Source organism: Fundulus heteroclitus, chromosome 6, assembly GCF_011125445.2.
Source record: "Fundulus heteroclitus isolate FHET01 chromosome 6, MU-UCD_Fhet_4.1, whole genome shotgun sequence".
Classification (NCBI taxonomy): Eukaryota; Metazoa; Chordata; class Actinopteri; order Cyprinodontiformes; family Fundulidae; genus Fundulus; species Fundulus heteroclitus.
Genome location: NC_046366.1, coordinates 22,354,346 through 22,372,043, shown reverse-complemented (window position 1 = coordinate 22,372,043; position 17,698 = coordinate 22,354,346). Strand labels below are relative to the sequence as shown.

The window sequence follows — 17,698 nt, the reverse complement described above, 5'->3', positions numbered from 1 at the left end:
AAAAAAAAGCAAATCATGATTCAACATAATAATCTCACCTAAAGCCAAACTTGTCCATTGCGATGGCAAAGTGTCTCGGCTGGTCGTAACAGTGATAGAGGTTCCGGTCGTCCATAGGGATCAGATCCACGTCACTGAAGATGAAGCAGTCGTACTCGGCATCCTTTAGGGCCTCCGTGTAGCCAACATTCAGCAACTTTGCACGATTGAACGTATCCTCACCCAGCTGCAAAGAGATAAAAAATAATTTGTTACAGGTACACAAGGGTAAAAAAAAATTTAAATGGAAAGCAATTCTAATAATCTATGCAATTAAATTCAACAGATTTGAGCAAAAAGCATACTTAATAAAAGGGCTTCATCCGGTTGTTAATATAACAAATCAAGACACATTTAAGTATTATTTCAAGTAAGGGACATATACTTTTTGATTGTGGGCAGATAAGTAGCTAAGAATAGTGGTCATTAGTAGTGTGGGACATATTCTCCTCTGTCAGACATGGACACGAACAATTATGAGTTTTTAAAGGGATTCCATTGGATCAGAAAAAAAAAGAACTTCCTTAACTTACTTAATTATTGCAGTGATAAATTATTTTCTATTTCCCTTTAGGGATACCTAGTTGTATACAGAGTACAGAGCTACAAGGGGCCCTGCATTGGGCCCAGCTCTCACCTTTTGGTAATTTTATTTATTAAAAAAAAAATTCAAAGTTATTTTAGCTTCGTCGCTTTACTCAACAAGCAGTCTGTTTAGAATTCCTAACCTAGGCTGGGGTGTTAATTTTCCTCACCTCCAAGCACACAGGTACAATTTAATGCAACAGAACATCAATAAACAACAGTATTTAGTGTCTGCTGTGCTGGTTTGTACAGTATTTATAGCAACATGAAGTATGAATTGATGTGTTCATTGACTCTGTGAGACCCGCCTGCTGCAGTGAAGAGCATCTTTATTTTTCTGCGCATCCCAGGTTGAAGACTTTGGCGAAGATAAATGAATTCTGGTCTGACAGCACAGCAGTGTCAGACAGTCAAGGTTAATATATCGCAAAGTTATAAATTCAATAATGCAGAAGGTATTGTATATCTCTTTTGAAGCTGTAGACGTGGCTTGGTAAAGTCTAGCTTCTTGTCAAGCGAAGGGAAGGTCAAGCAAAAAAGCTAGTCTGCAATATTCTATAGAGTTCAAGCATTTCATTTTTGCTTTTTTCCTGAACAACTCCAAAGAAAAAGAGCAAGGAGTTCAGATGGAAAATATTTTTTTTCTTAGTAGTTGTGCTCAGAAATTGAGCAAAAAAAGAATTGATTTCCACAGGAAAAAAAAACAAGAAAAGCGATCAACAACAAATAATCTCTTTAGTTTAGTCCCTAAAAATGGAGACAAAACGTAATATCCTAATTGGGTCAGCAACTCAGTCTGCAGATTACACAAAAATAGGCAAAAAGAACACAATGCTTTAAATTTAAGAGTCAGAGGTGTCAGTTTAAACAAAATAATCTTCCCCTGACCAGCAGCAAAATCAAGATGTAGAATGAAAAAAAATACTCAGATTACAACCAGTTTTGAGTTTTACTCAAGTAACATTGTGCCATGGTGAGAACCTACTTCAGGGGTACACTGAAAAAAAGAAACCGGGCATCTTTTGTCAAATTTAGTTTCAGACCGACTGTGAATCAAGTACAGCGGGTAATTGTTATTGTTAGAGCTAGATTTGGGAAACCTGTCCAGAAACACCTCCATCCTGAAAGTAGTAAATACATTACACATTCAGAAAAAGGAGGTTAAAAATATAATTATCTGTGGGAGCTGCAGGCCTATAAAAGCTCTGACCAATCAATCCCTGCCATTCAGTCCAAAAGGCAGGGATTGGTCAGAGTTGCTCTCACCCCCCTCTCTCCCTCAAGTTCTATAAGGGGGAATCCCCTTATTTATTGGTTGTCTCATATGCCTAAAACCTTTTTACCCCATCATGATACACTGAAATCAGGGACATTTCTGGGGACAGCTTTTGCCGGTCGACCCAAATGGGGACTGTCCCTGAAAATCGGGGATGTCTGGTCACCCTGTACATGCCAATTATTCTGACGCACTTGTTTGTTTATGTATCCAGTTAGTTTAGCGGTTAGCTTAGCGGTTAGCTTAGCGGTTAGCTTCGGTGTTAGCCAGTGTAGCTCCGCTGCTCACACCGTATATTTTGAACATGGCTGACAGTCGCAAGAAGCAAAAGCATACAAGTTTATGAGAAGAAGAGGAAGGCCTCAGTAGAAAGAAAATCCAGACCAGAGTGGATTTGGGAGATTTTCATGTAACCCCACTGAGGAGCGGAAGAGCAGGTAAGACGTTCTTGTGCATGCACAGTTATTGAAAAGGTAATTTTGGAAAATCGCCGCCCCTACCTTTAAGATTTGAAAACCTGAGATTTTACAGCATATTTTCTCACCACAGGTAACCAAAAAAAAAAAAAAAAAAACTGTTGTCACAAATCCACCATGGCTACAATTATCAGACAAACTGGCCTTGTGCATAAAAAAGATTAAACTTAACTGAAAACTTTGAATGAATTTAAAGAAAAAAACTGCTCAATAAACATAGGTGCAACATTTCCTTTAGCATTGCAGAAATGCATGACCTGAATTACCGAGAGTTCATTCTAAGCCCCAACTTACTCAACTATGATCCATTGAAAATGGAACTGTTGTTCCTTGTCTATTAACACATCTATATGTCAATATTTTAATTACAATCTTCCTGCACACACTAGAAGACATGTTAAATCAGTGTGATTTCCCTGACTCCACTAGTAGGTAATATTTTCTTTGAGATTTAGTAACGCGCACATTGCACAAATTCTTCTTGCTTAAAAAGGCTCACCAGCACCAGATGTGGGACATGTGCCAGGGCTTCCCCACACCAGAAGATTTAGTTTTCCCATGTACACGTGTACACGTGTGTCTGAATCCCGTGTCTGACACCCCCCCTCTGTAATTGACATTTACTCATTCTTTGCACTGTTCTTGCACAATGTCACTATCACTTTATTTGGATCTATATCTATCTATCTATCTATCTATCTATCTATATCTATCTATCTATATCTATATATCTATATCTATATATCTATATCTATCTATATATATATATATATATATATATATATATATATATATATATATATATATATATATATATATATATATATATATAGAGAGAGAGAGAGAGAGAGAGAGAGAGAGAGAGAGAGAGTTATATATGTATATATTTATATTATTTTGTGTGGAATGTTGTAAATATATATATATATAAATGTTTGTATATCTGAATATCTGGAGCGTGTAACAAAAGTAATTTCCCTCTGGGCTTATTAAAGTATGTCTGATTCTGATTCTGATACTCGACAACAGAGACTGGAATCTGTTTTCATATTGTACTGATTTCAGACAAGACGTGCGCCTTGTGGTGTACAGATACAGTAAAATCACAAAAAATGTTGTGTAAACAGGGCTTAAAACAATACAGATACACCTCACATTACAACAGCGACAGGAAATACATTTTAAGTGAAGATATCTGTAAAAGCAAGGGGGCATTAGGAGAGCTGTCACTGTAATTCTCTTGTTTTGGTCCTCTTGGTCAGTAATGGAAATATTAATAGAAAATAATAATATTTTAAACAAAATAAATAAAATCTTAAGAAAGACAAGTTTGAATTTTCTTTAGCACATTTTTATATATTGTAATTTGTTTGATCATTCATGTAATATATTTCTAAAACCTTAAAAAACAAGTAGTTGAATCATCCTAATTTAGAGACAATGTGTGCTGAGGTGTTTATGTGGCCACTGGCCTGTACAGAAACCAAGAGAAGAGAGATTTTTCCTTACCACTGGTGAATTGGCTAAGCTTCAGGGATGTCCTGCTCTGCTGCGATTGGTTGGGGAGTTGTTAGGCAACAGACAACCTTTGGGAATTTTGAATTGCCTTGTACAAAAAGCATGGTCACATTCTTCTTTATAGTCCTGAAATATTATTGGTCTTCTTTTAAATGCAGCTTAAAGTCTTTAAGGCCTGACAGAAAGGATTAGAATTGTTGCTTTGTGCAAGTCACACTCTAAAATTTAATAAATTTTAGTTTGGGATGGTTTCTCTCTAATTTTCCAGATGGATTTGTCTAAATGCTCATAAACATTTGTCCAAATGCTCACAAGTTCAAATGTTTAACTGCAATAGAAAGCATAACCTGTCTAACAATAACAGAGCAAACATTTATTTGTGGAAAAAAAAAAACAAGAAACAAAAAAACAACCACGAAATATTGAAAATGCTGAAAATAAATAAACATTGATAATGAAAATAAATAAACAGGTCCTTCACGGATACAAAAAAAACAATAACATCTTTTGGGCTTATCAAAAAACAGAATAAATGTTCATGTTTCAAGATCTTAAGAAACAACACTTAATCATATGAAATTTCATAATAGTAAACTTCTGATAAATTCACCTGTTGTGCTGACATACATATATTTGCAAGGGCAGCAGGTAATAAATGTTTTAGTAATCTAGTAATAAGATATCCATATGCATGAACAGGGATCCCAGGCTTTTGTTCTGAAGCCCCCCTTCACTAATAACTATACCTACCCTGTACTCCATCACAAGCTGTGCTCAATTCCATGCTTGTACTAAACCGAGCCCACCAGTCTTATTCAATTCAACAAGTTACAGGCAAATCAACGTAAAATATCCTCTAAAAAGTCATTTTTCAACAATTCAAAACAAATTAATTAAAATTTCTAACATAGGTTTCTGCTAATCTTGATAAATAATCCTTATGGCTAATGAAATCCAAAAATTATTTGGAATATTATTTGAAAATTGGAATATCACAAAGACAATAAAAAACTGGATTATTACTACAGAAATGTAGAATTGTAGAAATGTAACACATCAATCCTGCCTTTTTTTTCTCTTTAGCCCAGGTAAGATACTTCTGGACTTATCTCTAGTTCAGGAGGAGCTCAACACGAGGAACGTGCCAGCTGCAGCCCATGTCCTGGATATGTCTGTATGACGTGGGTCTTAAAAATCTGACTCCAGCCACAGTGCACTGCTTGTGCAACTCCCCCAAAGTTTACATGGGTCCTACTTTAACAACCTTTCAATGCTGTGTTAATATCTGTTGGTTGTGCACCCTTTTTCTACCATCCTTTATCATTCCACTCATCTTAATAATAATAATAATAATAATAATAATAATAATAATAATAATAATAATAACTTAAGTTAAAAAGGGACAATGCACAAACTCAAACACAAACATATGAAGTATGCAAACATATCCATACCATGTGTATGTTTGCATACATCACTCTAACAGATTAGCTTCTATTGCAAAATTCTGTAAAATTCTATAGAAAAATTTAGCAGTGTTCCCCAAGATCATGTTGCCCATAACATAACATGTCTGTATTATTAACATATTTGCATTTTTTAAATTTATTGATCTTACGTAGTATTCAATATATCCGTGAAACTCCATTTTGGAGATACATTCACCCTGGAATATGGTACCTTTACGATATTGTATTACTCTCTGTATCAAAAAGCTAAGAATCACCTTGGTCTTACACACATTTGTCCAGAGAGGAGCTGCCAGGATGTTTGCCGCACCAAGATTTGTTTATCCTCACCAGGTGCCGGAGTCTCCGACAGGTAAATCTAGAGAGTGATCCATAACTATGTGTTTGTGTTGCCTGAGGACAACAGTCTGCCTGTTAATAGTATGAAACTTTTGCCAGCGTGGTTTAGAAGATATGTGTTAGGCATTATATCGATCGGAAAGATACTCAGAGCCACAGACAGGTCATCTGTAGATAGGCTTTATTACAGGTTCTCTGACTATGTTTTTCTGCTTGTTGCTCTAATAACATTTATGTCCACAGATTATATTGCTCTGAAAATAAGAAGGACCTTCTAGGCATGGGCTGATATGAACTTCTCATGGTCTGACAACCTTTACTAGGAACTTTTATAACCGTTAGTAGACAATAAACAAAAAAGTTTATGATTAGTATGATCTTTTAGTATGATCTTTTAGCTTTTAGTTCAAAGAAAAACAAGTTGCTCTGAACCCTGCTAAAATAAGGTAACACATTGATTATATCAGTTATTCATTAAATCTATTGACTGAATTAGTTTTATCTGTCCATAATTTTTTTTCAGACACCTGGATTTCTCTTTTTTTCCCTCTCTTTCCTTTTTATTTTGTTTACAAAGGCTGTGAATTTCCATGTTGAATATATGAGTGTATGCTTGGAATGGAAATAAAAGAAGAGTGGGATGAGGTCAACTGACTTAAAACAATGTCGATTCAGTAAATCAGGCAGAATTGCTGAGGGGGCCATAGGAGTTCGCTTCTCTGGTCTACATATCTTCTGTGGATCTGGAGAAGGCCCATGACTGTCTCCTGAGGTATTTTGTGGGGGCTGCTGCAGGGTTATTGGGTATCTGAATGGCTTTTATAGAATTCTTGCATGCCCAAAACAAGACCTTTGTTCACATTTTTTGGCATAAAGGCAAGCCCAAGTGCACATTGAGGAGCAACGTGCACTCGGGTGAGGAGCTCCTACATTCAGGGGGACTTTCAAGTAGAGCTGCTGTTTCTCCTCATCAAAAGGAATGAGCTGAGGTGGTTTGGGCTTCTGATCAGGATCCCCTTCTGGACGCCTCTCTTTGGAGGATTTACAGGCACGTCTAACTAGGAGAAGATCTTGGGGAAGACCCAGAAGTCGTTAGAGGAACAATATATCCAGTCTGGGCTGGGAACGCTTTGGGATCCCCCAGAATACGCTGGACTGTTTCCCACAGGACCAAATCTTGGATAAGCAGAAGACAATCGATGGACTTGGATACAGTTTAAAACTCAAAAGTAAAAACACAAATAGACACAAAAAAGAGGAATGGCCATTTTTACATTGGAAATAGAAGTATGTTTACTTCTTTGCAACTCAGAAAAACAAACCAAAAATTACTTTTGAGTCCTGTTTTGGTGTGGCAAACCAAAAAAGAGGTCATCTGGAAATAAATCAATGCAAAGCAACCCCCCCCCCCCCCCTCCATAAAAAAACTGTTTTTTGTCCTTTAGATGATGCAACAACAAATAAAGTCTAAGTTTTCCAAATATATTTTGGGATGCTATATTTGTGAAGACCCGGGTGGGAATGAAAGTGGGTTAAAAAATAAAGAAACTTGCTCAACAAGGTTCAGGTAAAAAACAACAACCTCAAAACAGAAATGGTAACTGCTTCTGCCAAAATTAATAAAAAACAAAATAAAATTAAATTAAAATATGGACATGAAGCATAGCCAAACAGACAATGGTATAGACCAGCAGAGATTGAACAGACTTAAGGAGAATCTACCGGTATACTGAGGTAATCAGTGGAACAAGAGAAAGATTGGAGGCTAAAATCCCGAGTAAGAGGAGACTCTAAAGGCACGAATGGCTGGGCAGAAACACAAAGAGACCAAAAAAACACAGTATAATGCATAAACAGCACATAATCCAACATGAAAACAGGACAGGACATGATTCAGGGAAACTCAGAAAAGACTGGATGGACCAAAATAAAACATGAAACTGCAAATTAGAAATTTAGAAAGTCCTACAACTTGAAATACATGAAAGGTAACGACAAAACAGAAAAAAAAAACAAAATGTATCATATCCTGACAATATCCGATCATAATTTTTCCATTGATTAAAAAGCTTTAAGATTGCATATTATCCCTGTTACTTAGCATGAAATTATAGGAAAACAGATAGTGCAAACAGTTAAGTGTTCATGCATGTATGTATAGACATATATAATGTTGACAGTATTTTCTAAAGACTTGTGGAACTCACAGCAAGTCTTCTCACACATTATTCCTTCTCCTTCCGGCTGTTGTTTTCCGACTGAAACTTGTGCTTATTTTGTCACCGCTCCGAGTGCACAGGAAAGGACTGCTCTCCCACAATTTGCCTGCAGTGGCCCACAGGGGGATAGTGAAACTGTTCATGTGTGAATATTTGACAAATCAACAAATTACTGGGTGAGGTGCAGGAACGGCGCTTCAATTTAGCAGTGCGAGAGATTTTTGCTCCTCACTTGTAATTTCACAGGCATGTTTTAACTTTTCAAGGACATTTCTACTCCCTTCATTTTTGATCTGACCCTACATAATGCAGTGTGCATATCCATGTGGGCTGGCAGCCCCAGCTTTGAGAAAATTAGTTTACTGACAAGTGTGACAAGTTTGTGTGCAGCACAAAAATGGCATCTCTCAGTTTGTTGATTAGTAGGCCTCTCCATTAGCGTTTCATAAACTCAAAGCATGCATTTTGAAAATGCCAACTCCCATGTTGCATTAAAGTCTACTTTATATCTTAAACTTTTCAAATTTTCTGCATAATTAATTTGGAAACAAAAGTGGCAGCTGTCAGGCGCCACACTCTTTAAATCAAGTGCCTCAGGCTTTATAAATCCAGACAATAGTGTGCAGACAAAAGGCTTGTTGAGATCATTGTGCTCTAATAAGCTTTTGTAAATAATGGGCCATTTTCTCATTGACATTTTGGCAGATGCTTTTATTAATGGCAACTTACAATATGTGCACTGAACCGATGGCAAATGAAAATCCAAATTAAACAAAGTTTATTTCTGAGCAATAACTACAAACCTACCTATTACACGTCAGCGTTTGCTGAATGGTTGATCTCTTTCCTTAATTTGGTAAATTCTTTAGTTATATATACATATATATATATATATATATATATATATATATATATATATATATATATATATATATATGAGGAAACATGTGCACATTGGTGAAAAAGTGTGCATTTTATTTGAATAAGTGTAAAACTGCCTCACTGCATGTCACCTTGACAGCTAAAACAAGATGTTTACATACACTGTATGAAAAGACATAAACCTATTTTTCTTACTGTCTGATATTAAATCAGAAAAAGCTTTTTCATTTTTAGGGCCGTTGAAATTACATACAATTGCTTAAAAAATGCAGAATAATAGTAGCTTTGTTGTATGATTCTGCACACAATCTGTACCTTTGGCCCTTATATGACTGTCTTTAAATCAAGATTCCCTTTGAGGAAATTAGAGTTTTACCTTTCCTTACACTTTAGATATTTTTTAAACTCTGTTCAAGTTCAAAATGACATTTACAATTCTTTAGTCTTTGGACAAATTGCCTTTGAAACTGTTTGACATGGATCAAACAATTGGGGCATCGTTTTATAAGCTTCTCACAATAGTTTCCTGGAGTTTTGGCCCATTCCCCCTGATGGAACTGGTAGAACAGAATCGGTTTTATAGGTCGAGCCTTTTCAGTCCTTCACTTCATGACCAACCTGGAGGTTTACTTAGGCTCCTTTCCCACTGCAGGCGGATGTGGCCTGAGTCTGATTTTGTTTAGGGTCAAGTGACCATGTCAGACTTTTTAGAAGTCGTAAATAAATTTAACCTGCCACAGCACTGCTCAGTGGAGAGATAGAGAAGCGTTAGACCTCATTAATACATGCAGTGAAACCTCTGTTCAAGCCAAAACGGACAGCTTGTGTAGGAACCATTTGGCTGTGCAAAATTTGGGTACAATCCTGCACACGGACGACTTTGCAAATCTAAAGAGGTTTTCACTCATTGCAATCTATTGTATCACATTTCAACAGGTGCAGCGTGTTGTGATCTGTCCATGCTGCAATGCGATACAATGCATTGCAACTGCTGTCCTGCCCTAGGAGTTGAACGGAGAGGCGCCCACATATATAATTAAAAGTTGCCCTCCACATCCTTAAAGCTCTGAATAAATTTGGTCTCTGTGAAGTTGTTGACATGCCTTCCCCTGCATTCCCGGCTGCATCCTCGCATCCAAACAGACATCTGTGCTAAATTGTCAGCCAAAGCTCTGCAAAATGCCAGAATACAGAGTGTCACTCTCTTTATTTGTGCGTTTCCCCCTCAGCGCTCGTTAACACCATAATTGGCGTCCGTTGGACTCTTAAAACCACAACACCTATTTCTTACATGTTTCTTGGACCAAGGCATGCTGGGCTTGACGCATCGTCATTATAGTTCTTTTGCGCATGCAGGTCAGTTTGGAGCCACAGGCAGTTCACACTGGAGTCAGATATAAGCAGTGTTTTAAAAAGTAATGTGAACAACCTCGCAAAAAAAAAAAGGAAAGAAAAAGAAAGAAAATCAGATTTCATAAAAAAAAGTAGAAATTGAGCATTAAAACCTTCCGTGTGACTGTAGCCTCAGTGTCCAATTGGAAGTCCCATTTGGATTTATATATGATTTGGGTAAGTGGCAGCCTAGTGGTTAGAGCAGAGCGCTTGCATCCTGACAAGGCTGCAAGCACCCGGTTTGAACACCACAGACTGCCACTGCGGGTCCCTGGGCAAGACCCTTAACCACAAATTGCTCCCCGGGCGCTGTAAGCTGCCCACTGCTCCCTAAGAGTGATGGGTTAAATGTGGAAGACGTTTTGTTGGAATGTACAGTTGCAAGATTTCTTTCTTGTTTTTTTGAAGAGGGAAAATAGAGGTTTGTAGAATAATAGAAAGAATAATAGTTTAAAGATAAATACTTTATTGACATAATTAGCTTTTTTAAAAGAAAGATGCATCTAAGAGCACTCTACTGCAATGCTCGGACGACTTCTTGTTGCCACCGCGGTGAATCGGGGGCAGGGTGGTTGTCGGGTGATTGAATGAAAGAAAATGTCATTATCGTCCATCAAGTGTTTCAGCTGCTTCAGTGACTGACAGCATCAAACTCTGCTTCCTGTTGTGGCTTTTGGCAGCAACTCGCAAAACGTCTCTGAGAGGAAGGCCACAGTTTGAGAACAAAAGGCTGTCAGGTTTGGAATGGAAAACCAATAAAACGTAATGTTTCTGGAAGATTTGGCCTCTGAAGGCTTAGTCTCACAATGTTTAGGGATGTGCAACTGGAGCTGTATATTGACTTCTGCAAAAATCAATAAGTAACCACATCACCAAGCTTGAGCATAAAACCAATATGAAAGATAACCTGTGTCAGACTTTGTGAGTTTATATTAAATATTTATGCCATATATCTCGGGTGGCTTAAAAACTCGCTGCTCTTAAAACTTTTTCAAAGAGTCTCACACACCTGTCAAGCATCTGCTTTGGGGAATTTCACAACAAAGCAGATATCTATAAAATTTACCTTTTCTGTCTACACTAACTGGCGCTCACTTACAGTATGTTCAAGCAAACTGAAACTCGTACAAAATATTAGCTGAGGAAAACATGAATAATGCAAAATTTGATTCACAGCTTAAAAAAAAAAAGAAGTTGCAGCCTGCAACATCATCAGTGCGAACAACAATTTGGACGATTTCAGCACCTCGTTCAATGACAGAATTAAATCCTCTAACAACCCTGGTTCCCTTCTTGTGGTCGGGATATTAAGCATTCACGACTGTTCTTTCCTCGTATTCATCCGTGATGTCCTCAGTGACTTTCAAAAGTTGCTGTCCTCTAAGGGAAACTCGTTTATAACTCTGTTATTTGTCAGGGCTAGTTTGTCACTTTGGATGTGAAAGTGAAAATGTCAAAGCTACAGTAAGTAAAAGTGAAGGCCTCAAGAGACGAGAAGAAAAGGCTTGTCAACATTGATTGGTCCAAGCTACAGTACTGGGCGAAAGGTTTAAACCACCCCTCATCTACCCAAGACCTCTTTTGAAGTGGTTTTCAGTAGTTCAGCAGACTTTATGAAGGCCTTTGAAAATGTTCAGGCCAGTCCTGATCAAGACAGCATGTTGCACTGTGCCTGTTTACACAGGTGGGGAATCACACGTATCATACTTTAGAAAATGCAATCTACAGCAGATCAGCTTGATTTAAAAAGGCAAGTCTTGGAAGCAAAATGTCTTGCAGAGATTGCATGTTTCTGTTGAGATGCTTCTTTGCAGCTAAATTCCTCACAGGACGTAGTTTATGTGTGAACACAGCACTGGTTCATTCCTTGAGTTTAATCCTTTTTATGCTTGGATGACACACAGCTTAGAGTTTGGTGACTTGCTGTAACAAACAAATAAAATATTACTCAAAATGTCCAGGTCCTAGCTTGAAAATTAGTGAGAAAGAAGCTAATGTCTTCATTGAAAGGATTTAAAGCATCAAGGAATGCTGTTCAACATGACAATGGACGATTATTTAACAAAAAATGGAAGTGAAAAATACAAAAAAAATGCGAGATAATCCAAGAAATATGCACATTATTGTTTTTTAAACCAATTAACACTGCACTGAAATGAGAACCTGTCACAAGGGTGAGACTACCAAGCCATACAATTAATTATCCACAGTCTGGTCCAGTTAGTAGTACAAAAAACAGAGGTTTCAATTTCATTTTTCAGAAAGCAATACAAAGAGATCCTTGTTAGGCTAAACTCACCAGTAGTGGTTGTTCCCTCTTTTATGGGGAAATGTGCTGCCTAATTAGCTATAGCGATACTGACACACTAAGTTGTGGCATAATTAAGTTGAAATGGGTTAGAAAAGAAAAGGTCAACAAAACACCAGGATTATTACATGTTATTGTAAGAAAAAATGCGATTCCATAATTTTCCACAAATTTCCAGAGCTATTTATTTTTAAAGCATAATAATATCAAACCTTACTGTAAATTTATGGTAGATATACGGGATAAAGTAAAAAAATAAAATAAAAATAGGATATCCCATTACGTTTTCAGATTTTTACAAAGAAATGTTTAAACATTTCACTTGTAGGTATCACAGGAAAATAAAGTGATTTAATTGCACTTAAATAACAAAAACTAACCTTGTTCTACTGCTTAGATAAAGATAGCAACAAAATGGTGTTTTCTTCCTGAGGAAAAGGTTAGGAGACCCCACGCTCTATTGTTTTGGGTCATTGTAATGTTCCAGGGTATAGCTCTGATTCAGCTTATTGTCTTTTTCACGGATGGTCTCACATTTTCATCAAACACCCTCTAAGATATGTTAGACTTTACAGCGGCTTAAATAACTGGGAACTGGCCTGGTCTTGAATTTATTATACTGGAATAATTGTCTTTGATTGATAATGACCTGTGTTCTGCTATCCATATCATTTAGCACTGGTTTAATCTGTCCACAAAAAATATTCTAGATGTCCTGGTCTCTGTCTTCTTTAGTATGGCCTTCATGTGCTCTCTTTTGGGTTGTACACACATGCAATTACACATGAACAATAGCAAATGCCAACTTATGGTCCCATAATGACATTTTAGGGTTTTTGGACACTTCTTTTAGTATCTTGCAGCTTGCTTTTAGGGTAAAGTTGTCTGCATGGCCCGGCCTTGGCATGTTGGCAGTAGTTTTGAATATTCTCTACTTGTAGACTATTTACTGCATAATGGGCTGTCTCATTTTTAAAACCTTCTCAGACCTCTCTGAATCCATTATCAGACTCCTAAGATGCAACAATGGTGTGAACTCTCGGCTCATCCGTTAGCAGCACACCAAATCAAATTTCTGAGGTTTAAACAAGGTAAATCTGCTTTAAAAGGCTGAGCAGCCTTTTGCTAAAATTATGGTTAACTGCAGGTAGTTTAGCCATGTAGGGTGTTCTAATTTATTGCTCACCAGAAATTGCATTTTTTAAATAAAATTAGACAAACACTTTTTAAATGTTTTTTCTGCTCTACTCTTTAATTTGATATCGTTACAGTCCACTATTAAAGATTCATGTGTTCAAAAATGTTACAAAATCAAACAGGCTTACATAGTGTGACTGTGTCCTTAGTGATCCTGCTTATAGATGTGGAACCAATCAAAGATGGAGACAGTAAACAGGGGTTGTCATGATCTTTATTTCCATACGATTTTGTATTTTGAATTTCTTTACCTTTTGGTTTCTGTAGTGTCCAGTTCCTGTTTTATTTAGAAGCCTGCCTAAGGCTTTCTGTATGTATGTATGTATGTATGTATGTATGCATGTATGTATGTATGTATGTATGTATGTATGTATGTATGTATGTATGTATGTATGTATGTATGTATGTATGTATGTATGTATGTATGTATGTATGGATGGATGGATGGATGGATGGATGGATGGATGGATGGATGGATGTATGGATGGATTAATGGGTGGATACACCCTTCACAGAATGGAATAGAAAATAAAGTTTGAAATTATATATTTTTTTACATTCTCCATACACTTTTTCCTTGCACATATGGGAAAAATTTAAACCAAACTCCAAAGTATTTCAGGTTTTTCCAAACCGTTTAGAAAGTCTGTTAAGCTGAACAGTGCAACATCTCCCTTCTTCTCCACCTTCTGTCTACAGAAGGTAGAGAAGCCTCTACTCTTCGTTGCCTCTACTCTTCACCCTTTGACCTTTCAGCTCCGGCGATAAAAGATAATTCCTCCGCGCCCCTTCCGCACATCCTGCTTTAAGTTCATCTTTGACTGTTCATTTATTTCCTCTCTCCCTCTCTTTCCGTCTGTGGTAGGTCCTCCCTGGTGTTTCTGCAGTAATCTTGTCCGTGTCAGCCTCTGTCTCTCTACATGCCCTCTGAAAACCAATTAACCCTATCAGCCGTATCAGGGTATCAGCAGATAAATCCATTGCTGCTGCCTTGGCGAGAGACTGTGAGCCCATGACTGATGAGGACCAACATGCACTGTAACTTTCTCCCAGGTCAGGCCATTGAGCACACACACACACACACACACACACACACACACACACACACACACACACACACACACACACAGACCCACGTTACACCAGTATGACTGTTGCCATTAAGGTGGATTATTGTTCTGTCAGTACTCTGTCTGAATCACTGTCATAGAATTGTGTGTGTGTGTGTGTGTGTGTGCTGGTATAAATAGAATAAGTGTACGTCTACACAACCAGTCCTGATAGCTGTGCGCCCGTGCAGTGTGTGTGGCATGATTTATCAGCTTTCTGCTTTCTGCCTCTCATATTAACATTTGTTCGGTCAATCAGAGCATGGAAAGAAAGGCTGCAAGTGACGTGGAGAGATTTCACCTTATCTCAGTTAATGGATATTGAGCTGAATGTGTGTGAGAACGAGTGCAAGGTTGCGTGCGTGCACACATGCCTGTGTGCATATGCGCATGTCTGTGTGTGTGTGTGTGTGTAAAAAGAGCCAACCTCCCACAAATAGCTACCGTCCAAATGTAGCATAAATAACAGGCGCTGCTAGCTTTCAGTTCAGCGGATAAGTTTATATGCACTGTGTAAAACAGCACTGACTTACTATCTGACGATTACATAAAAAGATTTCATAATGCAAGAATTGGATATTAGTCATTGCAGGGCATGACAGATGTTAGATTAAACTAGACATGGGCCCTTATGAGAGTTTCACAGTATGATAACAGCAACAATAACACGGTTTGACAAAGTCACTGCATGCAGATCGAAATGTAATACAAACATGTATAATATGATAAAATTTGTTTTATTTAAAAGTGCTTTTATTTGAAAGTTGCTTTTATTTAAAAATTGCCCAGTTACTTTGTGCTTGAAACTTTCTCTGGCATCTCATCACAAGGACTTTAAACTGTAGGAGCACTTTTGTCAGGACACAGCAAACTCTCATCTCAGGATGACGAGAGTTTGAACATTTTAATGTCAGTATATTATGAAAGCACATTTTATAGCAAACAATATTGGTGTCTATCGTGTCATTGGCATTTGACTGTTAAACATAGACTGAAATGGGCTCTTTTTGCTATACACAATTTTCTTTTATAAAGTAATTTTCATATATAACAAATGAAAAGAATTGAATGTATTGCAAGCATGACCAGAATGAATTAAATCTATTAAAAAAGAAGACCCCTTAGTTAGAATTCATAGTCCACAGTAAAGTCTGACATCATAAATAAGATCGCTGATGCAAATTCAGGTGAGATTTAGGTTTCCTGGATGAAACCAGGCCTGAAATGAGTGGTAAATCTTCACCTGCTGCTTCCTTAAGTTGTAAACTTACAAATATGCCTCTTAACTGAGAAAGAGAGAAATACCTGCTGTGTTTATTAGGCTCTGTATGAATATTTGTGGCAGAATGCGACTAGCCATGCGTTATTAATAAAAGATGATGATCCCATCAATGCACCACCACCTGGGATACAAGAAGCTCATCAAAGCTTGATTACATGTTGCAGTCAACCGCGCATTCACAAGCACTCTAACATTTATATATACATCTAATTTATACCCTACAATTTTCAATCATAGCCACAGCAGTGTGTCTTCTGCTTTATGAACGCTTGGCACGGAGCACAAAGAGAGAGGAAGAGCGTGACGACGCTGGCGCGGAGCCAGAATAGCTAATTTGCTGTAATGACTTTCTGGCCACATAAAGCAAAAGGCCAAGCCATGGCGGCCAATTCAATTACTTTTCCGCCACAGTGTAGTCGATAGTCACAGATCGGGGTGAGGTCGACACAACAGCAGCGCCCAAACAAGGGAGATTCGGAAGCACAAAGGCACAGGGCAATGTTGTAATGTGGTTTGTGAGAACAGCTGTTTTTATGTAGAAATCTACACCAACACGTTTGCATGGAAATAACAAGCACGGCCAGAGTTCAGCACACGCAGCATCTTTAATTTCTGGGCTATTGTGGAAAGGTTATTGAAAGATATTGGATTGGAATACCATGTACCATACAAATGGAATTTGAATCTGAATTATTAATTCGGTGCCTTATGGGATGGCAGAATGCTAGACTAATGTTGCAAACTGCTCAAAAGTTTTACTAAGAAGGCCATAAAGTGTCTAAAGAATCTAACTTAAGTGACTATTAACCAATGCATACTTGTATGATTCAAAACAATAGGACATGATTAATTGAGGCTCCAAAACAAGAAACATCTTTTTAGGGGGGATAAATTAAAGTGAAGCAATAAATGACGTCATTGCCACACAACTCTAGGTCCAAAATGTCCTTTTGTTAGCAATGTACCATTGGGAGATCGTTGGCACACTTCTGATCAGTAATTATGAAAGGCCCTGATCTACCAATATCAACTTTAACATATTCTGATTTGGCTTTACAACTGTAAGGAAAGATAGAATAAATATTTTTCAATTATTTAGTTGGAAGGTGAATTATTTAACATCTCAATACTTATTTATCAAAACAAAAACGAAAAAAAAAAAGTTTTTTCTCACATTTAGACCTTTTTACCAAAAAACCCGACTGAATTTTCCTGCAACCTAACCAACACATTTGTCAAGTGAACTGGATAAGAACATTTGAGCTGAAGAAGAGATGCATTCAGGTAAGATATGCACAGAAAGCACAGGGTTATGTTTGAACACAGAGTGACCAACCGCCGTATGCTTAGCCGTGTCCTCCAACAACAATATCCGACAGGCTCAGAAACACATCCATCAACATGACAGCAAAAGGAAAGGGGGGAAACAAAGTGAAAAAGAGGTTAAAAGAGAAAAGCAAACTGAAAAACATAATAAAGTAAAGTAGCTGTAGAAGGGAAACTAGAAATATTCCTGACAAAGTATTGCGGGGCATGCAGCTTAATGTGTGGTTCTGGGACAACAGCCAAAGTCTAACAGATAGACTGAGCTAGACTCAACCTGTATC

General features: G+C 37.5%; 1 protein-coding gene across 1 annotated transcript in view; it reads right to left on the bottom strand.

Annotated features, from left to right (window-relative positions):
• b4galt2 (UDP-Gal:betaGlcNAc beta 1,4- galactosyltransferase, polypeptide 2) overlaps window positions 1–17,698 on the bottom strand; it is a 232,507-nt gene that overhangs the window by 57,558 nt on the left and 157,251 nt on the right. Inside the window, exon 6 of the mRNA XM_036138341.1 lies at window positions 39–226. Coding sequence (XP_035994234.1) covers window positions 39–226 — 188 coding nt within the window. The remainder of the gene's footprint in view (window positions 1–38; window positions 227–17,698) is intronic.